Source organism: Pterocles gutturalis, unplaced genomic scaffold (genome assembly GCF_000699245.1).
Source record: "Pterocles gutturalis isolate BGI_N339 unplaced genomic scaffold, ASM69924v1 scaffold17045, whole genome shotgun sequence".
NCBI classification, from domain to species: domain Eukaryota; kingdom Metazoa; phylum Chordata; class Aves; order Pterocliformes; family Pteroclidae; genus Pterocles; species Pterocles gutturalis.
Window position 1 is genome coordinate 51,435 of NW_010141193.1, and position 25,521 is coordinate 76,955.

At 40.9% G+C, this 25,521-nt stretch overlaps 1 protein-coding gene across 1 annotated transcript in view; it reads right to left on the reverse strand.

Annotated features, from left to right (window-relative positions):
- Positions 1–25,521, reverse strand: part of LOC104469446 (engulfment and cell motility protein 1) — a gene marked incomplete at its 3' end in the record, with an annotated part of 85,729 nt that overhangs the window by 42,377 nt on the left and 17,831 nt on the right. Inside the window, exons 4-6 of the mRNA XM_010083948.1 lie at positions 20,661–20,711; positions 11,728–11,897; positions 726–761 (exon numbers count right to left, since the gene is read on the reverse strand). Of these exons, the coding sequence (XP_010082250.1) occupies positions 726–761; positions 11,728–11,897; positions 20,661–20,711 (257 nt within the window). The remainder of the gene's footprint in view (positions 1–725; positions 762–11,727; positions 11,898–20,660; positions 20,712–25,521) is intronic.

Genomic DNA, 25,521 nt, shown 5'->3' on the forward strand with positions numbered 1-25,521 from the left:
AATTGATTGTTATTCTTTTACTTCCTTGAGCTTTAGCTATACTTCAGATGTCAATTTTGCAAGCCAGTCAAGATTAGAGTACTCCTGGGGTCCCAATTTATCAAAGCCTATGAAACTCGTGCTTAACTTGAAGCACACAGAAGAGTTCCACTCAAAATCACCAGGGAAATAAGCATGCTTCTGAACTTTCTGATGAGGCCCTTTACTAGGCTACAGTTTTCCTTTCTGCAGTCATCTGCAACAATTAGCATTACCCGGGACTAGGAAATAATAGGAATTCAAGTTGGCACAATGACTCTTACTTTCATCTCACTGTTGATTTTCAAAAATTGCTGATGTTTCAAACAATTAAAATTGCCTCCTATCAACCATGTATGGCCACATGAATCTAAGAGTAGCATTGGGGAAGGCAGGGAAACTAGTTGTTCACTCAAAAAATTAAAAAAAACAAAAAACAACCACACAAAACAAAAGCCTTACTTTGGAAATAGTGGAAGCACCTGCAGAAGTTACAGAAATGAAGCAGTCATTCCACAAGCAAAGCAAAAAAGGCTTCATCAGAAAACTTTAACAAGCATCAAAGAGCAGAAAACAGAGAAGGCTGAAGACTTGCGGAATGGATAGGCACAGTTGTATTTACGTGTAAAGATTAGCACAAGGGCCTGAACTTGAGTCATGCAAAAGAAGAGGTAGTGTGCAAGGTGAGGATCTGATCAGGTTCTTACCAGGGCTTCATTATCTTCTGCAATTTCTGATATCGTCTGCAAAATTAAAACTTGCACGTGAGGAGACACACTTTAAAACATCTGTACTCTATTTACCTGCACATACACAGACCCCCCACACACCCCCATCCTTGATTCATAAAATCCAAAGACAGACACACAATAAGAGGCAGTAAATTACTAACAACTTTCTGTGAATAGAAACAGTTCAGTAGCTGATAAAGAAAATTCAAAATTAATTTCAAATATTTGTTCAGAATACTTGTGTTAACTTCTGTTAGGAAAAAATCAGAAGAGAAAAGACAGTTGATAGGGGAAATATATCAGATTTCTCTTAAACCTGTTTCTCTTGACCATTAAAGCGTACCTAGGCATCCTAAATTAGTATTTTTGTAAAAGAAGTCTTCGGTACAAAACAGCAAAGGTTTACATATTAACAAATTTCTGTGTCATTGCTATGCTGAAAAACTCTTTTATTTACTTCCCGTCTCCATCATTAATACTGACGTGAGAGTTGTCAGCATGGCTGAAAGCTGTTGGGTAGCTCGGACCAGACCAAAATCATGACCTTCTGAAGTCAGGGACAAGTTTTCTGCTTGACTTCAAAGGGAGGCGAAGAATTTACCCTGGGTTTTTAACCACAGAGTTGCATTTACTCAACGATTCAAAACCATCGTGCACTAGCTCCAGGACACGTGAATACAGCACAGCAGTCTTATTCCAACAGAACGCGTAAGCTCACGCATAGCTCTTTTGCTCTTAAAATTCACACACCAATGGACATGCCTAGACCCAACGTGCTGAATCAATAAACTTCAGAAAGAATGTCACCTATTGATTCAGATTCTAAAGAGGCCAAGCTACACACCCACCCTTCAGTGTGATGCTCTTGCTTTCCTAGTAGCTTCCAAAACACTTGGTTCCTAGGTGCAAAAGGTTGAATTTTTCATTCAGGCATTTGCTATTTTTCCCCCAAGATATACATACACAGTGTCTCATCGGTGAACCAGAAGCTACGGCATCACATTACTGGATTCAGAAAACTGTAAGCCAAATATTAAGAGGGAGAGAGGGTGCGGCAAATAATGAGTGCATTGGAAAGCTGTAGGCTGCTCCTCACAATTTGCAAGTCATTCTCCTGCTAATAACTGGCTTTAGAACTGCTGATTATGCTACTAAGCAAGCTGAAGACAAACACTACAAAGAGTAAAAATGGCATCCAAGATAAATAACTTCTTTTTAAAACACCACTTAAACAACAACAACAAAAAATATATCCATCTCCTACTGGTTAAGTGCCTTCTTGTGTCTCCTAAATCTATTTCACAGTTCTATTTCAGCAGGTTGGCTGCAGCTCCATGCTGGGCAGCCTCCTGTTCAAAAGCAGAACAAAGACGTCCCTCCTCCTCCCTGTCTCCTTCTCCCCAGGTCTTCCCTTTGGCACTTGCTGCCATGCCTTCAACCCACAACAGTTCCAGGACTCCAAGCTCTCCAACTGCTCATTCAACTCTCTCCCAGAATTTGGCTAGATTGATTTTTTTTTATTTCCATTTTGGTACAGCAGTAACTCCTCCCACCTCGCATTTTCCATTCTGTTTATGCGTAAGTAATGTTGTGCTTTCTACAGATACCACACGAATCTATGTATGGACTCTTTTCAAGAAGGATCAGTCTCAGGGAGGGCACGTTTGGGGCTGGTTCTTTTATTCTAAAAACAGCTATCTGTGTAGCCAGTAGTAATGAGCAAATAGAACACATCCTGAAGATCAGACAGCCTTAAAAAGGGGAGAAAATTACCCTCAACGTGCTTTTAGGAAACAAAAACTTCAAAGCATTTCCCACAGTAGGAGATCCCAACTTCAGTAGAAGTGCTGTGCTTCTGCAAAGACTGCTATACCCTAACAAGACCAACCACCACCACAAAGGGGTTTTGTTATCTCGCAAATGTGTGTGGATCCAAGCAACCTGACACAGAACATGGCAGCAAAATTTCATAGCATCCTTCTAAGTCCAGTTTTCAAAGTAGTTGCTTTTCATCCAGGTGCTGGATTTGGCTAAACAGCAAGTAAACTTGAAATTGGTGCTGTGCCCATCTCGCATCAAAGAGAAACAGGTGTGGTGTTTGCAAACTGGTAGCAGTTCAAAGGGCAGACTCAGTTTTGACAGAGATTTTTCAGAACAGGCTATGATCAGATGCATCTTCTCCACGACTGAGCTCAGGCATTAAAGAACAAACATCTGAGTCCTAGAACAACACAGTTGGACAGCAACTCTCTCAGCATTTACAGAACTCTTATCCATCTTAACTATCAATTAGTTAACTTGAGGTCAGAAGGTATGCAATGTAAAAGAGAATATAAAATGTAGAATAATCTGGAGAAATTCAGAATTATACAAAACTTTTCTGGTGAAGCAATACAAAGACAGCAAATTTTGACTTCAGAAGAAAGACAACCATTGTATTAGACCAAACAATTGCTACTAATCTCTGTTGCTTTGGCAAGTGTGATAAAGAGCAGCAGACAACCTAGAACATCAAATGTTGCAGCAACATGGTACAGGATGATTGTAGATAGACACTTTTACCACTGCACAGGTGGCGGCTGTTATCTAAAGGAGTGCACGCTATTTTCATCCCAACATTGAACCAAAAACCTGATACAGAAGGACCTGGCATGAGCAGGAGATCCTCTCATGTTCACCCACACACCACGCTGAAGTTACCACTGAAGGAGCAGTCAAGCTAACTCTTCCAGCAAGCCAGCCTGGAAAGGAACAATTACACTCTACCACCTCCAGCAGCTTTCCTCTTTCTATATATACACAACTGTTGTTTCTTCTGGAGGGCTGACTCTGTGGCAGCAACCAGACAGTTCTGTAAAACGCTTCCTGGGTGAGTTACCACAGAGATGGTCAGAAATGCTGGAAGCCTTACTGATCTAGACACTGTAATTAGCTCAATACTTATCTTTTTTTTTTTTTAGAAACCATCCCTCAATTGTACTTGCACAGATGGGAGCAAAACTGTGGCCACAACACAAATGTTATGAGGGTAAATTAAACGGTATTTGTGAACGGTTCAGATACTATAGTGGCGAAAGGCAAAAACAGACAGCAATTTTTATCCAGGGAGAAATCTCAAAACACATGCCAACATAATGCAAAATAAACACTAACAACAAGTTACCAGTTAGACATTTTGCTACCATAGTATGTTCCCTGTTTGGCCTCAGAGGAACTCTGTGATACATTTCTAGCTGAAACTCACGGAGCAGCAGTTCTTTTTGGGCTTCTCCAAGCCATACAGACTTAACACTTGCTCAAATACTGCAGGTTCCGTCACCAGCAGCTTCCAGCAGAGCCCAGGTCAGCAAGGACACAGCTGCATCAGCTCCTATCTCATTGTAATTGCTTTACAAGGACCAAAGGTACACCAAATCTAAACCCCAGCTGGGGTAACACACAGTGCACAGGAAGGGCTTGTAGGATAGAAATACCACTGAGGATACAAGCTTTTATGTAGTATGTACCCACGGAGGGCAATGTTATCCAGCAATGAAGAAGTTAAACTTGTAACCCAGGGAATGTGTGAACAGTAAGATAGTGCAAGTGTATAAATCCCTGATGGGACTGTGACCAGCTGTGCCAGCGCTGTGGCTTACCACCCAGCATCCAGCTCTGCGCACAAACGGACTCAGACAGGACCTCCACCGTGCGTGTGGAGAGACTTGTTACACAGCGGGTGACAGACCCCACTTCTGGGACAAAACAATTATTATCAAAGGCAGAAGATGTTCACAAGAACTTCCTCCTCTACAGAAAAACTGACAGGATGATGGATGAACGACCTGTTAACCACAGTAAATCAGTGTACGGCTGCTGCTTTTCAGGTAAACACAAGGATAGCCCCCATTCTGGCTAACAGGCAGCGTCAGAAATACAGCACAAACGCACAGTAGGATGTACTGCTGGCTTCTGTCTGTAGCCGGTGTGGCTATCACATATAAATGAAGTGTGGGAAACACTCCGGCCAGGAGATTAAAAATTATTCAGACGAAATCTGCAAAATGTCTCTCAAGTTACCCAGCAGCATTCCCACTCCACACGGCTACCACAACATCCCACAGCCACCACGGTCTAAGAGACAAAAGCACCCTAGAAAGTTGCAGAAGTGTAGATTTTAAGCTCTTCTCCTTATTTTTGCTGTTTCCTCAAATACTACACTTTTGTCTGGAGTCTAAAAAAAAAAAAAAAATAATTTTGTCCAGCTTAGTACACTTAAGAACTTTTGGAAACAGAAATCCACTGCTGGAATTACTCTTTTTATCCCATTTTACAAAAGTGGTTGCCAAACAAAAGCCAGTTCCTGTCAACAGGGTGTTGACATCACCACTTAGCAGGGGTCAATTAAATGCTAATATTCTTAAGCATAAGAAAAACAACCCTGGAGAAAAGGCATTTATGATGGGAGGAGTGCAAGGAGCAGCAACTCTCCCCCCTCCTCTCTACAGATGGGATCTTTGATGGTTCAATCTTCAGATGAGGCTTTTCTCTGAAATGTAGAGCGAGCGCTATGTACATGACGTTCATCAGAAGGATATACAAGAAATTGTTCTTATATGTTTTGAGAGGGAGGGTGGCATCCAAGCCTGAAGACTGGAGAAAAACTCAAAAGAGAGCAAGCAGGAGAAATATAAACCAACAACAAAAAAAAATAATCCACCCAGAAAGAAAACCTACCCCACTTTCTTCCTTTATGGGAACTGCACTGAAAGATAGGGCCGCAGACCTTTCTCATTCTCCTGCCATTACCATTCCCACAGTGGTATAACCAAATGACCTGATTTTATATACTCCTTTTGGATTTTTGCCTCATAGACAATAGTCACCCTCTCCCAACATTACGATAGCACCAAGAAATGGAGACTGCGTAAAGCCCCTGTTGGATAAGAATCAATTTTGGCAGTAATGTCAGATTAAGTAATCTATGCTTCCAGGTGAAGCTTCACAGGAATGGCTGAGCCTGTTTAACAGCCCAGTGCTGTCAAAAATACAAAATATTTCCCTCTCTCCGTCGGCTGGCTTGTTTTCTGCTGGATTAGCAAACTGAATTGGATCACTGAGGAGTCAGATGAGCACTGGAGCCAACCAAGAGAAGGAGCACGAACTACACAGCCAGCAGCCAGGAAGGGTGGAAAAGGACTTCAGTGGCAGAGACCTACTATCTTAGCACTGCTCATATCTTCTGAAAATTCATTTTCCATTTGGCCAGTGAGTTTGCACAACTGGTTTCTGGGGCATCACCGTGAGCTCAATCAAGGGAACTGACTTGGGTTAAGGAATATTGTATTAAAAGTAGCTTTTATTGTCACTTTTAATAATTTAAATCAGTCTCCCAGTCCAGCTTGCTACAAACAGTACTAGCATCACTCTTCAGCTGAAGCAGGACAGAAACAAGTGGCTGTGAGCATGGGCTGCTTAAGTGTTTTGACAGCGCTACTGAAATACTCATCAGCCTGGGATGGAAAAACCCATCACAGGTATGTGAGCAGCTGTCCCAAAAAGTGTGTTAAAGTCGGAGTAACTCCAAACCAATCTGCCTTCAGTTTTCCACTGGGCTGGTATACAGCATTATCTCTGTAAAATGGGCCAAGAGCTAGAATTTCACTGAAAAATACAATTTGTCCTTAAAGCACGCACAATTACCGTCTCAGAGACTTCCAGCTGTACAGCAGCCAACTCTGCAACTGCATGTGTTCCATAGAAGACTCCTCTTAGCTGATAGTTAAAAAACATTTACTTAGAATACAAATACACATTTATTTAGCTTATATGAACCTGATCTGCATTTATTATTTCCAATAGGAAGATGATAAAATTTAACAACCATCCCAATTTAAAGCAAGTTTTTTCTCTCCCATCTGTGCAACTAAGCAATTACAACTCCCTTAAAATTATAACCATGCTATCTGCAACCATGTCCATGCAGCATTGACTAGCATGCTCCTGTGCCACAATAAAGCTGCTCAGCACAGCTGCATCGATGAAGCAGACCTCTGAAGAACAACCTTCTCAACAGCAGCAGAAACAATTCTGGTTACTGTCAAGACAGCTAGGCTTAACGTAGTCTCAGTTTTTTGGCAAAAAACTGCATGTTATTTCAGCCAAATGACAAGTGACAGAGACTGTGACCATGCCAATAAAAAGAAATACTGAAAATTCTGCATAGGCCTTCCTCTTTTTTATCCCAGTCATGAGATTATTATTATTACTGGTAATGACAAAAATAAATTCAGATTCCTTTTATTAACTCTTTGGTCATTCAATATTTATGGCTTTTGACTTACATTTTCCGTTTCTTACTTTATAAGGGACTATGAAGGTTTTTATTTCCTTTTAAGGAAGGCTGAGAGTCTGTCCCACTCACATGACTCTTCTGATACATCAAGAAAAAAACTCCACCACATCTGTACCAGTCTTCTGCTACATCAGAAAGACTCTACAGCCAGGATTTTCTGAAATATTAAATCTGAGCTAGACCACGGAATACAGTTCTGAATGAGCCAACTACATTATCTCAGATGGGATAGCAAGGAGACAAGATAAGTTTCTTCTAGTTTGGTTCCTGAACATATTTTTCATCAGTCATTATGGTAACTAGGACCTTCTAGCATTGCTCTCCTGTCTCAAAGCATCGCACTCTGGGAGGGGAGCAGAAGCAGCACACCCTTACACTCCCCTTTCACACTGCCTGTACATCCAGTCAGATGAAAGCAAGAATGAGCCTGAAGGAAAAACAAAGATGAGCCATCTCAATCAACAGGATTGGGATACATGTAGACAGTTTAAGACACGCTGCATCTCTGCTGACACAAATATATTGATACGGGCAAGATGCACTCTCAGCTTCACTAGGGCCTCATGCACCCTACAACCTGCCTACCACCAGCCCCTATGGCTTTGTCCCAGCACACACTACGTCTACAGTTCATTTGCTCTAGGCAGCAGGCACTCAAGGAGATCTATCCCAAATTATGGTAACCACACATAGTATTAAAACCACAGGCAAAACTGAAAAAAACCCTCTCTCAATTTGTTATTTTTCAAGCTACATTAACAGCAAGAAACTGGAAAGGCTACTCTCCAATGCATTCTAAATTTCTTCAATATTCAGGAATATAACATATGGAAAATTAACTAGGAAACACTGTTAGTTCTTGTCAACTTTTTATATTACTACTTCTTTTCACCACTAGCAAAATGAAGCAGAGGTAACTAGAAACCCAGGGATTTACATTCTCTTACTCTGGTCACTGCACTTTTATAGTCATCAGCTTCACTGAAATAATGAGCAAGCAGCACAATAAATAAAGCCAACTATAAATAAAGCATAGACCTATTCCTCAGTGAAAGTTACATAAAAAGCTGGAGTCCTGTTTTCCAGAGGTTGCCCACTAAAGCTTAATTACACACTCAAATTATAACTTAAGAGCTGCCCCTAACATGAGTTCCACATGCAAAGAAAACCTCAGAGCAACCTTCCACTGAGCATGACGGTACTTTTAATGAGCACTGTCTGCCCCTTTGGGGGAAATAGAGAATAAAGCTTGAATTAACAAAATTCATCCATTTCTAGCACAGCTGCATCACACCGTGAACAGAGGCACCACTCAGCCCTGGCTTGCTGATGCAGGGCTGCCCTCAGCTGCACCAACCCACAGGTGGCTGGGCAAGCACACAGAGGGGCTCCTCGCAGAGCAGCAGCAGCAGACCCAGGGGGTTATGCCCCATCCCCTCCCACCCCCTCAGAGTCTTAGTGCCAGTCTCCAGGTCACCAGGCCAGAGACGGCCACTCTCACACTATTTCACAACATGACTGCTCTCAGGTTGTGGTTAAATGACACATCTAGGCTAATGTAGTGGTCTGTTGCTGCAAAAAAAAGGGCTTTTTTTTACATTCACCCATGCCCACTTCCTCTCCTGCATCTTCAAGTCCCCAATGGAGCAGGAAGCTAACTCTGCAAAATAGAATCGAGCACTTTGCAACCAAGTTAACAAACTGGATTGGCTCTGTGAGGCATCCAGACACCAGAACCAGCTGCAGGCAGGAAGCAAGACAAGGCTGGAGAGAGGGGGTTAACTCACAAGGAGTGGGAGAAGAGGGCAGGGAGCTGGACCACCTCTTGGCAGCACATAGCCATTGAGGCTTTCTCAGCTGTATGGCTGGGTTGGGCCATAGCCTCATTCCAGCAAGGCTGGCTCAACAACAGGAACTCAAAGGTGGGCAAGAACTGCACAATGAAGATATACCATAAAGGTGTCTTTACAAAACATATTGCCTTCTAAAATTGAGCCATCAAAGAAGTTTCTGCCCTTCCCTGAAACTTCTGGCTGCTGGTTTCTCCTCTGATATTACCTTTCCTTCCTAATGCTAACAGGAGTGTTTGGGTAGGTCCACCTGTGGACCTTTCCTTGCCTCCCACACACACCTTGTTTGCTCACAGGCCATTTTATGAAGCTGTTTTGTTGTAATAATAAAGTAAAAAAACAAACCAAAACAACAAAAAAAAAAGCTGCTTCTGTGGAAGTAGTTTGTCTGTTGGCTTAGTGCACTGAAAAACCAATGAGCGACAGACGCTGAAGTGGGAGGACAAGATCAACAGCTTGAAGTCAGACGGGAAAGGAAAGCACAAGGACCACAGCAGGCTTAGGCTGCCGAGTCTGTGGGTATTAGTATTTGCTCCTTCCATCGAAACTCAAGTTCTGTTAAATATCTGCTTATCAGCCAGTGATGCACAGTATAAAAGCACAAAGGAATGTACAGCGTAGCACAGATGTCCTTGCTTTACAACTCCCTTTGCAAAGCCAGACTTGGAAAAACCTGACCTGCAGACTCCCTCAGAAGCTGCAGAATGTCTAGGCTGCTGAACACAAAAAAGACTGCAGTGAGTACTGAGAGTTCATCAACACGTGGAGCTGCTGGAAACTCTTACAGTCTGAGTCTTTGTTCAATGCCCAAACCAGACAGCGTTGCTCCCCACAGGCAGAAACACTGATAAAGAGATTAGACAGGTAGATCCATCAATGCATCTTTGGTGATACATTACACCAGATAAAAAGAAAAATCTGAAATCTCTCCAAATGCGACTTCAAAAAAAAAAAAAAAAGGCAATAGATTCTGCTTATATGTCCAGTCTACAAGCCTGCTGTGTGGTTTTAAAACTTTAACCTCAGCCAGGAATTACTACTAGGGTGTAGTTTGCTGAGCAGTTCTTTCAACAGTGGTGCTGGCTCACGTAGTTTCCCTCCCAAATAGTTATTTTTAATCCAGACCAGTCTGCTACAGCTTGGCCCATCCTGCAGCTACAAACCAGTAGTACAAACACAGCTGAAGGGTGAGGAGGGCACTTGCTTTAGCTTTGATGCAGCTAAAAGAAATGCTTGTAAAAAAATGTGAATGTTCCCTGTCTGTTTCAATAAAAAAATAAAGTGCTTTAGTTTAAATACCTTCCGCAGTGAACTTAAATCATTTAACTTAAATAAATTCAGGACAAAATAAACTACAGAGGCAGTGACTTCTAATTTGCTTATGTCCTGATCTTCATAGGCACACGTGAGCCTGCCCATTCAGTGTATTTTTTAATTAGTACAAGAACTGTGTGCATATATTTACATCAATTTAAGCCTATGTTTGGTTTCAAGTTTAATTTGGTCTCTAAACAACAAATATTACATGAATAGAAGACAAGTTGACAAATTTGATAACTAGAAGCATTTTTTTTTAAGTGGCATAATACATACCACAGACCACATTACTGCAAAAAATAAAGACCATAACCCAAAACATTGAAGATGAAACCGTGAGTCATTGGAAATCCAGTATAGAGCTAGAGTTAGGCAATAGGTCCAATAAACCATCAACCACATAACAGGCAGGGATCAGCGAGAGTGTGCTTTTACATTTCCCAATCTAAGGACTACTGGATTCTAAAAACCACTTAATTTTCCTGTGGAAAATCCCAAGTATATCTTGCATGGGACCAGAGACAATTTGTGTTCCATTTCAAAGCCCACTTACTACTTTTTCTCTACCCCAAACACTATCTACTTTCTTGAATCCAAGGGAACACGAGCACACTTAGGAGGAGATTTGGACTGATTTCAGCAATCGAATTCTGAAGGCTGGTCCACAAGACTGAACACCCCCAATGAATACGAAAGCTACTTTCAGAGCATTTTCCTTCTCTCAGGAAAGGGTGTGGGTACCACTGACTTCAGATGTAGTAGAGGCTGACACTAACTGAAAAACACTGAAACTCTTACTTGAAAGCAAAAGACTACTTGAAATAGTAACTGTTAGAACATAATTTAATATTACAACAATCCAGTTGATACTTTCCTGTAGTACCCTCCACACTAAGCCAGCAGACACTCAGTACTATCGTCCTGAATTTCACTAATGGTGAAAATTGGTAAGATGTTCTGGTAAAGAATAAATGTATTTTCAGAGGTCAGCTTTCTATTTCACATCAAAAAGCCACTGTCATTTGAAAAAACCCAGTCAGAATTAAAACAACAACAATGGAAACAAAGTAAACACTGGGTTTTGCTCCACATGTTCTTAGTAACATGAAATTTAAAACAGTTTTCAGATGACATCACTTAAGCATCAGCCTTTAAATATACGATCAATGATTCATCTAAATTCCAATGGGTAGAGAAGAAATCAGGACCATAGTCTCCCCAAAACTTTATGGCACAGAGGGTATTTGTGACTTCTTACTTTGCTCACCCCCAACCTCCACCAGCCCATTGTCAGGGTAAATTAAAAAAAAAATTCTCATTGATAATGGATATACTATCCTGCCAGCCCAGAACTTTTCATATGTTTTATTTATATAATCTCAGAAGCTGTACACAGAAATACTTCAGGCACTCAGAGAGTGAGCACAAAAGCACCCCACATAAGGGAGGAACATCAGAGTTTAAGCAGAATACTTACTCTGTGCCACTTTCAACCATTTGCGTTAGGAGGGAAATGCCATCTAGGTTTATAAATTCTTGGGCAAACGTAACATCCCGTGAGTAGTTGGCTAAGTCCTTCAGTGCTTCTAACTTCGCATCCATACTAGAAGACTGGATCCTCTCATGGAGCTGCTGTGCATTTTGAGCCTAAGAGAGAAAAAAAACATATGAAACAAACAAACAAACAGTTTTTGTTACCACGGCAATAATGAAAAACAAGTTTTCGCAAGCAGTAACAATGGCCATGTTCAATATTTATTATAATAATTTCTGAGCATGTAAGTGTTAAGTCAGTAGCTCACATACAAATTACTTTTGTAGAAGTATATTGCTAATGTATTGCTCCATTATTACCTATAATTATTTGGAGTGTTGCATAACCATAAACTGACCAATGGATAGATGTCCCATTGTCTCAGGCAAAAAGTAAGCATTACAAAAGACAGCCTTCGGCTTGAAGAGCCTATGTGTCATATCAGTAAAATAGAAATGAAAATGAAACAAATTGCATCAGACAATCTCAGTATAATAATGGCAGCACTTTCTTTCCTGTCAACGCTTACTCAGGTTACTCATTTCTCATGACCTTTAACAATGAAGACCATTTACTGTCCTAACCAGGTTATATCACTAGAGACCAACTTCAGGCCTTCTGCTCCTTCCTCCTCCTCTTCCTTTTGTTCACAATCAATTCAAAAACTCACACACTCTCTTACAAGGAGCATAGGAACAATTCCTTCCCACATAATACTATGATACGATCTTTCATACATCTTTATGCAAGTTCAATATCCACACACATTAGGCTATTCTGCCCATTAATGCTTCAAATACAGGATCAGACAGTGAAATCCAAAATGAACACTGATGATAAAAAGCTAAAGGGATATTTAAATAATGCATATTAAATCATCTCTCTCTTTAGCCATAGAAATAACTTAAAATACATCTCACATTTCCAATTTGATGCTGTCAATTACCTGAACATGATACCCAAAAGCTTCAGTTAATCCCTCTCTAGCCAATAGTTTTCTTAGAAAAATACCGCCCCTCACTATATACAGACACTTGCAAAATTCAATTTCCTAAAATTCATTTCTTACCAGCACCAAATGAAAGATGAATGAGAAGCTACGTGTCATTAGGAAACCAAATTAATGGTAAATTCTGATGAGAGTTTTTTTCTCTGAGATTAAGCTTATTCTTTCTCGGCTGAAGAAGAAAAATAGAAGAAAAGGCTGTGCTGTCAGACAATTCCTTTTCTGTTCAAGCAGTGAATATATTCTTCACAGAGGTGGTCATCTCTGCAGATCAGGATTCTGAGACAGTGGTCATTTTTAGTGCAAGGGAACATTTATACAGGGAATACAGGAAAAAAACACCACTGTGTTGTTATAGATACAGCTTCCTATCTACATAAATTTGCTTCACAAACATTAATAAATTAAAGGTCCCAATATCCTCCAAGATCAGCAAGGTTTCTTACTTCCCATTATTACAAATGAAAAAATAATGCATGGTCTCCAACCAGCTTTTGGCCAGAACCTGTGTGGTGAAGAGCCTGTATGGAGAGGAAATATCTTCTAGTCAGTATGACTGTGGTTAACATCTTCAGCTAAGACAGGATTGAAAAGAAACAGAATATCCTTTAGTTCTGAGCTTTTCTATGCCTTAAATGTTGGATGGTGCAGCCATACCATACATTATCTAGAAAAACACAGAATCTTGTCATCCAAAAGGTCTTTCTGCCACCCTAAGTTACCTCCTCCATCAACTGTAATGGGGAAACAATGGCTTATACAGTCTCTCTGTAACGGCAATGTCTGTCCAAACGGTACTAAAAGAACATTCTCTCAAACTCAAGGAGCTGGTAGGCTAAATAATTTGCCAAAGCCTATGAAATAAATAAAAATAGATCCCGCTAACTTCCAACTTTCAGGATAACCACAAAATACTTCCTCCAATTCTTTCCCTTTGCCAGAGCAGGTGAAGGAAGTTTTGCTGAAGTACTCTTGTATAATCAGCTACAAAAATTCAGAGCAACCACTATTATTACCTGAACCACAAGTTCAACAGCCAACTCCTACCTCACCAAATGACCTCTTTCATTGAGCTGTTCCTACTCTAGACTCCCCACTACAACAACTCAGGAAGACTCAGAGATGCAAAGCATCCTCAAAACATTACCCTCTCTCAGAATACATACAATGTCTGAATTCCTGCCCACCTCAGAAAAGAAGCACTTCGGAAAAAATCTTCAACACTGCCATGGCAGCTGCATTCTCCTGACTTTGGAAATGGTAAAAGATAAAAGAGATAAAAAAAGATAGAGCAGATAAGAGAGAGCTTATTAACATCACAGGCTTTATCTGACCATCCAATGCTAATGCCCCAACAGCAAGGTTTCTACACAGCCGTACTTCTCTTAAAGAAGATTTGCAAGACGTTGCATCCAATAAACTTTGCTCCCACTATCAGAAAAGAAAAGAACTGACAATGGCAGAGCAGATCTTCATTAAAGTGGTAAACAAATATTTGTTTACTTAGCAAGAGTGCTGGTCCATGTCTCACTGGAACCATGTCCAAAAGTGATGTGGGCTGTTGTCATCACAAGTGCCTGACGGGTGAAAATACTGCTTCAGTGGATACCATGCAGTTCTCACAAGCCTCCTGGTTCCTGTTGCCATAGCACTCATACGTGCTTATGGAATGTACAGCTCACTTATGACTGCATTAAAAAATGAAACCCAGATGAAATATGCTCCCGAGTGCTTACCAGGGAGCTATTTTAATGATTTACAATCCATCAGTGGATGGACAGAGAGCACAGCTCATTAAAGTAACAGCAGAGCTAGCTGCCACGTCTCTGAAATATCATTCAGGCAAGAATAAATAAATATATAAAACCTCCCCAACTGAGAACCTTTATGAGGGAATTAACAGAAACACGGCTGTTCAAGTAAATGAAAGACAGTGTTAACTGCTCTCCTGTTTAGAAAGGAAGGCAGGAAGTTCATAAAACCTGTGCTGTCGAAGCCCCAGCATTTCAAAAGGCTGTCAAGAGGCATAAGCTGCATGTCTAGTCTTAAATGACTTGCTCCAAGGACAGCCAGATAGGTCGCCCTTAGGGAGCAGCAGTGCTTAAAAGGAGTAGCTTGATGAGATTGTCAGCTTAAAAAGAAAGCTAATGACCTAAATCCAAGATGTGACTAGCTTAGAGACTCAAATAGCCATTTGGAGGTTAGAAATCCCAAGATCATCCTAACAAGGGATTCTACAGATCAAATTATCATTTCTTTGCCACTGAGTACTTTGTGCAAACTTTGAAAGCAATTTACTACCCAGGTGTACTCAGGGTTTCTGTCCAGAATACAAAATACAGCATGCAAAGATAGGAGGGAGGGATGAGATTCCAAATGCAACCACTATGAAACATTAATATGCTATGGAGGAATACATAATCAGTTTTCTTCATCATCCTTTACAAAAAGAAAAAAAAAAAAAAAGGTGTTTTGGTCTTTGTAGATAAATTAGCCACATTATTCAACGCTCTGCTAGAAAAAGGGCATATGCACCAGTAGTAGCTACCAAATAGAGTTTTGTACTAACCAACCAGATGCGCTTCTGTGGTTTAATTTAAATCACCCAGTGCTGAAACACTGTGGTGGTTTAAACTGCTGCCTTGTCCTGGCCACTTCACCTGCAACTGCACAGACCTCAGAAAGCAACAGAGGAGTGGATACGTTACGTAATCACCATTATACACAAGTCAGATTTAACAGACCCAACTAGCATTTGATGCCAGGTAAGCAATGAGATTCCATTTTAATTAGTAAAGACTTTAATTGTTAACATTTTCACATTAATGCTCAGGCACAATTTCTACATCTCAAGCCCTGTACAAATGTAATACACAGAGCAGTCCTATGCCATCGCTATATGCAATTAAAGAGGCAGAAGCAGAGAAACAGGGAAATAGTCATGTCTAAAGTCACATATGTATTATGTAAATATGCCTTAAATAAGTTTATGCAATCACTAGCCACTTACGAATGGTTGAAAAGCTATTTTTCCTCTTGCTGCATTTAAAACAATCCTTTTTGCTTACTATTCAAAATATGCCTTTGGAAACCTGAAAACATGAGATTAAACCTTTATCTATAAAAAGACAAAAACCAACTCCACTTCCCAAATCATCTTCTTGTACTATGAGCAGACAAATATAAAAGTGGCTCACTGACTTCCATGGTCAGTGCTCCTGGGATAAGGTTCAATAATAACTAATTCACCATTACATGATAGACACAATCATAGGCTAGACGTGCAAATATTTATGCATTTACTGAACTTCAAGAACATTAAGACAGTTCAGCACATATTACAAAAACTGCAGATCAAAGATTGTAGACCAGATCCCCAAACTTTTGCTCAAAGATAGAAGATTCAGATGCAGAAGTAGAAATGGGTTGAAAAACCCCTCTACACTTCCTCGTCTGTGTAGATCACATATAAGTAAACAAACGTGTTGCTCACATCTGTAAAAGCATTCAGGGAAAACACTATGATGTCTGTTAATGAACATCCCTGTTTACATGATTGCTCAAGCTAGAAATGCTAATACAGCTGCCTACAAACAACTTACAGGTTTGAGAACTCAACCTATCTCCAACTAGGGGATCAAAGAAAAACATTCCACAAAAGCAAATGATCAGGCACACAAAATACCACATGAGAAAAGGCTACTCGCTGACTCAGCATTTAAGGTATATAGTTCATTAGCAAGGCATGTTTTTTAAGTGACCAAGAAGCCACTTTCAAATAAACAGTGAGTGCTCAAATCATCAGTTTTGTTCGAAAACCATTAAATTAAAAAAAAAAAAAAAAAGAGGCCAGTTCCTTCAGTTTAATTTTCCCAGTATTTTAGCATCCTTCCAAAACGATAAGTAATTTGAACGAGGATTTGCAGGAATCCTGGAGTTGCACACACTAAAAGGCTGGACTCTGCTTGCTGCATTGCAGGACACAACTGTCCTTATGGAACAGCCTCACACTCAGGAGCAATTACACCTTATTTATTTATACACCTACCCACCATCCACTGGAATACGGGTATCACAAACCAGACAACAGCAATCTGGCATTTCGACTGTCACATATGTTCAAATACAAAGAAATGTTGCATAAGAAACTTTTGATGAGTCCCTTCAGAAATGTGAATGGACAAAGGGAGAATGCAGGTCACGGAAAACTGCAAAAACACACAGTAGCCCAAAGAATTGTTAAGAAAGATGATAGGAGAGGTTAAAAATAAATAAGAAAGATGATATAGGAACAAAGATAATATGAGAGAAATTCAATCTGTACTCAAGTTACCTAGGAAACAGAGTGTCTGTGTGGGGAGTGGTTTATAGAGGGGAAAAAAATAGCATTGTTTAGAAAAAACAGCCTTTCAGAGAATGGCACAAACAGACCTAGGGAAACAAAGAGGCAGTTCAAATTCCCACCAGGCCTAACGACTGGCGTTTGCAAAGTCTTAACTCAAAGAAGTTTAGAATAGACACGTTGTAAATCTCAGAAGGCAAGCATTTCTAATGGATTTAGCAGCACACCATAACTGCAGTTTTGCCCTTGCAATATTAACAATGATTTCGGAAAAAAGGTCCCTATATACACACACAAAATAACCTAAATTTGAGAGTAAAAAAAAGAAAGTATTTAACATTTAGATTTGGGGAGTTAGATTTCAACCCCTGATTTTAAAAAAGCCAACCCAAAAATGCCAGTTTACTACTTCTAGATAAAACTACCTTTTTTCCCCTCCCTCCTTTTAATCTGTGATAGTACCTGCTCTGGGTACATGAGTGATACACAATTTGAGGCTAATGACAACAGAACTCAAAAAAGATCCTCTCTCATCCTTCTCACCCAATTTTCAGTGACTCACAGTATGTAACTGTGAATAGGTATAGCCAGACTACTGGCTGTCATGGTAATAAGTCGCATGAAAATTAACAAGTAGAAAAGTATTTTAAGTTCATGCAGCCTTTGGAACTGGTCAGAACTATTTCTCTCAACTCTTCAAAGAAAAAAGTTTCCTCAAAAGTCTTGTGAAGCTCAGGATGGATTGTTTTTGCTCACAACAGTCAGTAAGTAGGCAGGCTCAGGCCCCTCTGGAACTACATGGACACATCCTAGACACCGCATAATCTGTTCGTGGTTCCTGTTCATTTCTCTCAATCTTCCTCTCCTTCTTTTCTAATTCCTGCACATCTTCAGAAAGCATTTTTGGTATTATTTTATTTTTCTAGGGGAAGATAATCTCAGTTTTATACTGATGTGGGGTAGAGAAAAAAGGGAGAAAAACATTTCAGCATCTTAATATTTTCACAGGATGAGAAAAACGTTTCCCACCCAGTTCTAGCAGCTAGGAAAGCATCTTTCCCATTTTGCAGGACTATATCACGCAGCCTGTTCTTCACATTATCTCCTCCAGCTACTGTTGCTCTCATACGTAACTTCAGAGGAAAAAATGGAAACAGATGGCCTGTTAGCTTTTCAGGGTAAATGACAAGCACTGTGTGGGTCACCAGTCTAAAAACCACAGCTTAGAAGCCTTTAATCTATCTATTTTAGGTACCTCTATGATGACCGCTTCAACAGTACCTTAAAAGCAAAGATACTGTTGTAGGGTGGGAACATGCAGAACTTTTTATGTCTATTTAAAGAATACAAATACTCTCTAATCTGACAAAACCCAATCCAGTCCTTCAAAAACTCCTTCCAAGCTACCTCTCTGATTCTGGGAAAAAGTTGACAAAAACTTTTGTAAACTTGTTTTAAAAACATCAGAAATTTGGAAATAAGCACTGGTTCAGAGATAAATATCAATACTGAAGACCAGAAAGTAGACCAGCCTTCTATGTCATAACAGGATGGCTGAGTCACTCGTAACTGCAGGCCAGTGCCAGAGTGGTCCATAGCTTGGTGTTAACAGGTAACATATCTCAATATCCTGAGGACCCTTGTCTTGGTTGACTGACCCTAAGGCAAACCACCAAAGGACCAGAATAAGCAGAACAGAGTCCTAGGCAAAGCCCCACCTTCCTGGAGCCATAACACTTAGGAGAAAGTGTTACAAATCCTGAATTTATCTTTTATGTTTGTAGGTCACGTTTCCAATTGCACAAGTATCACGAAGACAGACAGACATTTCCACAGATCAGTCGCAGCACAGCCTCTTGTCAGTTTTGCATGGTGCAACTGGCCATTTTGAGACAGGGAAGGATTCCATGAGTCATCTCATGCTGCCACTCCGTGCTGTGATTACAGAAAAAAATGATGCAGTGCATTCGGACCACATTGGTTCTTGATAAACCACAGATGTTGTTTTGATTTCATGAGATCCCAAGTCCTTTTTTGGTGGAGTGGATATTTGTTCTTAAGAAGTCCAAAAGGTTAGGAGAAGCTGGTGCTGAGGCTGTCTGTTTCTGAGGAAGTTCCACCAAATGAGGTTTACTCCATCAGCATGTGGTACGCCCATGTACAAGGCTGTTCTGGTGACATATGGCAAGAGACTCCGCAGTCACATAGACTCTGATGGAGCCATGGTCTTAAACTGATGTTTATTCTTATGACTGTAAAGCTCTATATACAATGACCATTGAAAAAGATGATGAAGGATAATGGAAACGTCTTGTCTTTGCCCAACAGGCTGTTGCTTAGGAGTGCTTTCTGTTAAGAATCTGCACTCCTGTAGATTAATATTGCAGTCACTTATAAAAAAAACTTGAGGCATATGTATGTTTCCATATTGGCTTCTTCATTTTCCACTTATACAGAAACCTGCATACAAATTTAGTCACCTCTAACTCCAATATCAGCCATCATCAGGTTAAGCAGGTTGGGGAGGAGTGGAAACACACACGATGCCTGGAGAACCTGGGAAACTAGTAACGACATACACTTCTCTGGTTCTTTACTTTCAGCCTAGCTGAAAAGTGATCCATCCAAAAACATCTATACCCTATAATCTAATATCTGTGTGGCTTCTAGATATTTTATGGCCGTAACTTACCCCACTCTTAACAAGTACAACAGAAGCCAGAAGTTGAACCACCACAGCTCCGTGTTGCCTGTTCAAATGAGCTGCAGTACAGGGTGGCAGAGTTTGGCCGTAAGACTGCTTTCAATCTGCAGAAGCTAGAACACCACCACGAAGAGGTAAACTATTTTAATGGCACGCTACATTTGTCAGCAAGGAAATGAGATTGCTGCTGCCTTGGACATATATCTTCTGGGACTAATAGTGGCTTTCAGCATGTGGCAACAGTACTGCTCAGCTCAGCCGGAAAATACGCCATTACAAGGCAACCGGCAACTCTGCTGTGCTTTTCGAGAAGCTGGCAAGGAGACAGGGTGGAAATAAAAAAATAAAATGAAAACAGTAAAATCTCAACAGTACAGTTGCTGCTCACTCAACAGAAACCCAGAGAGCAGGAAAGCTCTGACCTGCGCTGCCCAGCAGAGCTCCCCGTGATTCACCTCCTAGCCTCTTGTCTTGGCTCTGAGCTCTGGCGCAGAAAAGAAGCACCTGAGTGAGGCTGCAATGCCAGCAGGGAAGCAAACATGACATGAAAGCTGTTCCCAGTGGGAGAGAAGCGAGAGACAAAAATCACCCAGTTATGCCAACCCTACCACCAAATGTCACTCAGAGATACCACCCTTGCCCCTATAACTCAAAAAAAGAGAACAACACATACAGTCAATCTTGTGATTGCACCATCATCCTCCTTTGCAGGAGGACTGGGGGATACAGCGTGGCTAAAGCTTAAAAATACATACAGAAGTTCACAATGATTTACTAATCAAATCTTCACTTTGAAGGGAGAGAAGAACAGAACAGTAACTCACTGGAGATGTTGTTAATCGAAGGATCGCTCCATTTTTTATTTCATTACGATTCTGAAAGAGAAAAATCCGAAAGGTTTTATTTAAGAGTCACATAAAAGGATGAAACATGCATTGAGCAGAATGCCACATTAAACTGACATCAGTACTTTCCCCTGTATGCGCGTAAAAGCTTCCCTCTTTTACGTATATGTGAGCTCCCATCTATACAGTATTTTCCTCACCAAGGCATACTAACATTAGCTTCAATAAATAGGTGTCTGTTCACATATTTAACAAATCTGAACCCTTTCAAGAATAACTTCACATTTTTCAAAGTTTAGCTTCCACTGGCAACTTCTAAATATTTATCTGAAATATACTGTCCATGGTGTCTGGCTCTGTATTGTGCTACATAGTTGAGGAGTTTGTAAGTTTACTGAAACCTGTCATTAAACATCTGCAGGATTTAAAATTTATCCCACTGGCTCTCCATTTTCTATAACAAGAACATGCTGACTTAAACCACTGGAACCAACCCGCTGAGCTCTGTCACCACAACTTTGCATTCCCCCTCAAAGTAAAAAAAGCATCACTGTTAGTGGTACATAAAGTTCAAACATGCCGTAAGTCATTCTCCTTACCCGGCTGGCAAAAAGAGGTGCCATTAAACATTTTATTTTGGTCAAGCTCACATAACATGTTCAATTAAACTAAAGCTATGGGTAGACGAAAAAGCTGCAATGGCATAAGCTGTGGTGTATGCTTACACCCTCACAACTTTGTGGCCAATGCCCACGTTGCCCTGGTTTCAGCTGGGACAGAGTTAACTTTCTTTATAGTAGCCAGTGTAAGGCTACGTTTTGGATTTGTGCTGAGAAGGCTGATCACATACTGATGTTGATAGTTGCTGCCAGGACAGTCAAGGACTTTCCAGCTTCTCTGCTGTGCCAGTATCTGCAGGGGCAGGAGAAGCTGGGAAGAAGCACAGCCCCAACTACTAGCCTAGCATTCGATCTTACATTTAGGATTGAGATGCAAATTGGCCAATGGTCTATTCCATATCACTCACATCATGCCCAAGTATATAGATGAGGCTCTGTCTGGAAATACTCTCTCTTGCGCCAGGTTGTCTCTCTCTGGGGCACCCTCCTCTCTGGGTCCTCTCTCTCTCTCAGTTGGCTCCCGCTCTCTTGGACACTCGGGCTCATATCTCTTTTCCAGGATTTGGATTTTGGGGCTCTCCTTGCTCCAGGATCATTAGCTGGGAACAGGCTGAGCCTTGGTCATTGGGTGGTGAGCAGTTTACTGTGTATCACTCATTTGTATATTTGTATATATTACTATTATCATTATTATTTTCAATTTTATTGTAGTTTAGTTACTAAATTAACTCACAAGTCTCTTTTCCCTTTACCCCTTTAATTCTCTTCCCCATCCCCAGGAGGGGGAGGAGGGTGAGTGAGCGGTTGCTGTGCTGTTTTACTGCTAGTCAGGGTACAAAACCATAACATGTGCATGGTATTCCCCTCTGGTAAGCACAGGGGAGCCTGCCCCTCTTTCAACAAGTTATCTCCAGTTCACCACAGGTTCAGGGAATACAGTACCTAGTACAACAAACATACTAACAGGTCCTGACTGTGCACAGCGCAATGTATAGCCATAATTTCATTCACTGTTCCATAGCTTGCTCATGGGCTAATTTGTCAAAGGAACTGGAGGAATCCCTAACAGTTTGAGAGAGAAGAACTAATTATCTTCTGAAGACTACATTGCAGGCTTTCTGTAGACTGGTGTTTAGCCAAAAAATGAGGGTGTATTTCTTCTCAGGCAATTTTTCCCAAATTCATTTAATCCTTCTTGCTCCCATTCTGATATCTCTCAAATCCAAAATGCTAAAGGCAGGATAAATCTTCCCCAAAACCAGGTCAAGTAGTCCCAAAATAAAACTCCAGCACATTGTCTCTTCTTGGCATCCAAGTCGTCTGTGGGATTGGTTCTAGCTATCTACAAGATCACTCTCCACCCACAAAGACTTCTTCACTCTAACTGTCATAATTGAAGTGCCAGACAACACAGGGCATACAAGGAAGAAGCTTTTTTAATGGAATCTTCTTACATACGCAGCTAACTCATCTCAGCCCTCAGCAGTCTCCTTCTGCCAGGGCAGCCCCACGGAGGCCAGCCAGGCTTTATTTAAGAGAGGGGCAAAAAAGGAGTGAGTAGCTAAATACAGGTTGACTTGACACAACACTAACAAAGTGACAGATTTTCTCCTCTTGTAGTAAAACAGCACCAGACCTGGCTACATTTCATCATGCCTAAGGAATCTGTACGAAGTGGCAATAGTGCATTTGTGGGGTTTAATCTAAATCACTGTTGAAACAAACCCACTTTGCAAACAGTTGTGGTGACTTAAATTGTTACCACCTCCTTGATTTGTTGAACTGAAATCCCAGCACGCAATAATATTAAAAACAGTTCGGGATTCAGACAACACTTAAACCAACTTAAACTGTTCCAATCACATTCAGAACTGGAAGTTCACTGATATCCTTATGAAAGTATTGGAGCTAAGTAAATAGACTGTTCTTAAACATAAATAACAGCATGCATGGAGGCTTATTTTTTCAGCCATTTCTCATGTTTCCTGCTCTAATTAACATCAACTACCAAATCAGAGGTACAAATCAGCTTGTAGTTTAACAAGTCACTTCATCTAGACCGCAATAAGCATCTCTGCAAACACTTGGTCCACTGAAAACACAACGTACTGGGCACTGTGCGAGGAGGCTACGCAGTAGTCTCAGGAGGCTTGAGGAGTTTGCTGAACAGCTGAGTCCTACTCCCTCCCACCTGTGCGCTCCCTTTTCCACCTCGCACCAGCTCTGGCACAGGACAGACCTGTTTGTGGGTCAATCTCACAGTCTCACTAACCTGGCAGAAACGAGCCCCAGCAGGAAAGAGAGGAGAGTTTCCTGATGGATTAAACAGAAACAAACCTGCAAGGGTTCAGCACCAGAGCAAACCCAAGAAAGATGATGGAACCACATCTTTGGGAGCAGGGAAGCAGTGGGGGGGAAAGAAAAAAGGGAAGCATGAGGAGGAATTACACCTTCCCTTTTCAGGAACAGCCAGCTGTCAATCACAGCCTGAATTGCATTATTTCACAGTTGCTTCAGGCTGAAGCCATGCTCCACAGTTTGTTATATTACAGTAATCTGGTCATAAGCCAAAACCCTAACCCATAGAAAGCTGGGCTTAACGTGATGTACTCTGCAGTGTCATGCATGCAGGTTAAAAAATAAACTTCAAATTAAATAAGCACACTTATAGATTGTACAGATTGAATCTACAACTAAACTAGCAAGTGAAAAATACCTTGTTAAAAACCCCTATTTCTCAATAACCACAGGAATTTAAAAACAAGAAAAAGGGAAGCAAATAACCTGATTGAAGTTGAGATACCACATATGGATAAACAAGAGAAGTACTATTCTCCAGAGTGACTGTATGTCACCAGATTATATGTAAAATAGCAGAGGAAAAAGAACACACCGAGTACACAAAAGCATGGCTGGAAGTTTTCTCTGGGGTCTTTCTGTTTATTTATCAAGCCAAGTCTGAAACATCAAAGCTTTCTGTCTCAAAGGTGCAACATTTGTCAGAGCCCACAGCACACCAAGCCCAAGGACCATTCATGATGCCTGGTTCAGAGCAGAGTGCGTAAGTCTGCCCAACACTGTAAATTCAGTCACTGCTATCACAAGAGATTCAGGTTCAACTCCTGATTTAGACAAAGGCTTAAGGAACACTGCCCGTGCTTTCTCTCTGAAAGTATTCAAAGCATAAACTCTCTAACACAGCAGGCTAGCCAAAACTTGAAAAGGGTTAGCTTTTCCCCAATAAAAAAATCCAATTTTGTTTATCCATTCTAAATAATGACTTAAGCACCTACCAAGAAACAGCATGTAAGTGCACAATTAAGCCAAGAGGACTTCCTACATTAACTGTGTGATGCAGTAGTCAGCGCGCCCGTTAATTTCAATTGCAACATTTACACACAGTTAATCTGCTTAGTATTAGGAACAGCATCCTGTGGATTTCTTTTCCAGGCTAACAGAACGTCATTACAGCAGCCCAGCTTTGGCAACCATAGTCATAAGCATCACTACAGATCCAGGACAGGGCTCACCACCACCTATGGGGGGAACAAAAGAACAAGACAAAAAACAAACAAACAAACCCTCTTCCAAGACACTTCTGATCTGTTTCTCAAGGGTACATCAGGTTTGTAGATGTTGTTCATGCTGTTGATCTGAATTAGGAAAGCTTATTCCTTGGCAGTGAGGGAACTAATGAAACAGAACTATCTAAAATGCCCCTAAAAAACCTCCGTAACAAGAAAATAGATTTGCTATAAATGTTACCTAGGACTAAGGGAGAAGTTATATTACAGATATAAATAAGCCTCGTTTGCAACATTATATTTAGCAAGAGCCTACACTCACAACATGATTTTATTCTAATTGAGTAGGCAGTATCTCCAACCATCACACTGCCGCATGCTTTCCAAGCTGAGTTTTCAATCAGACAGACAAGTACTGACATGGAAACACACAAACAAAAAACCACAGCAGGAAGGAGATGATAACCTGGACAGTTCACCTTGTGTTCACATCTTAGGGACCTCTGACTTCCAACTCCACAGCTGGAGCAACATGAACCGACATTATCTGCCACGAGATTCTGCTCCTTCTCAAAGCTCTGCCTTCACTGTGCCATAGGCTACTTTGCCCACAACACATGCAGGAGATTTCCATAGACTTGCATCTAAAAAAGCAGGTCTCAAGCATTAGCAGAGTCCACCAAACCAAGCAGAGAG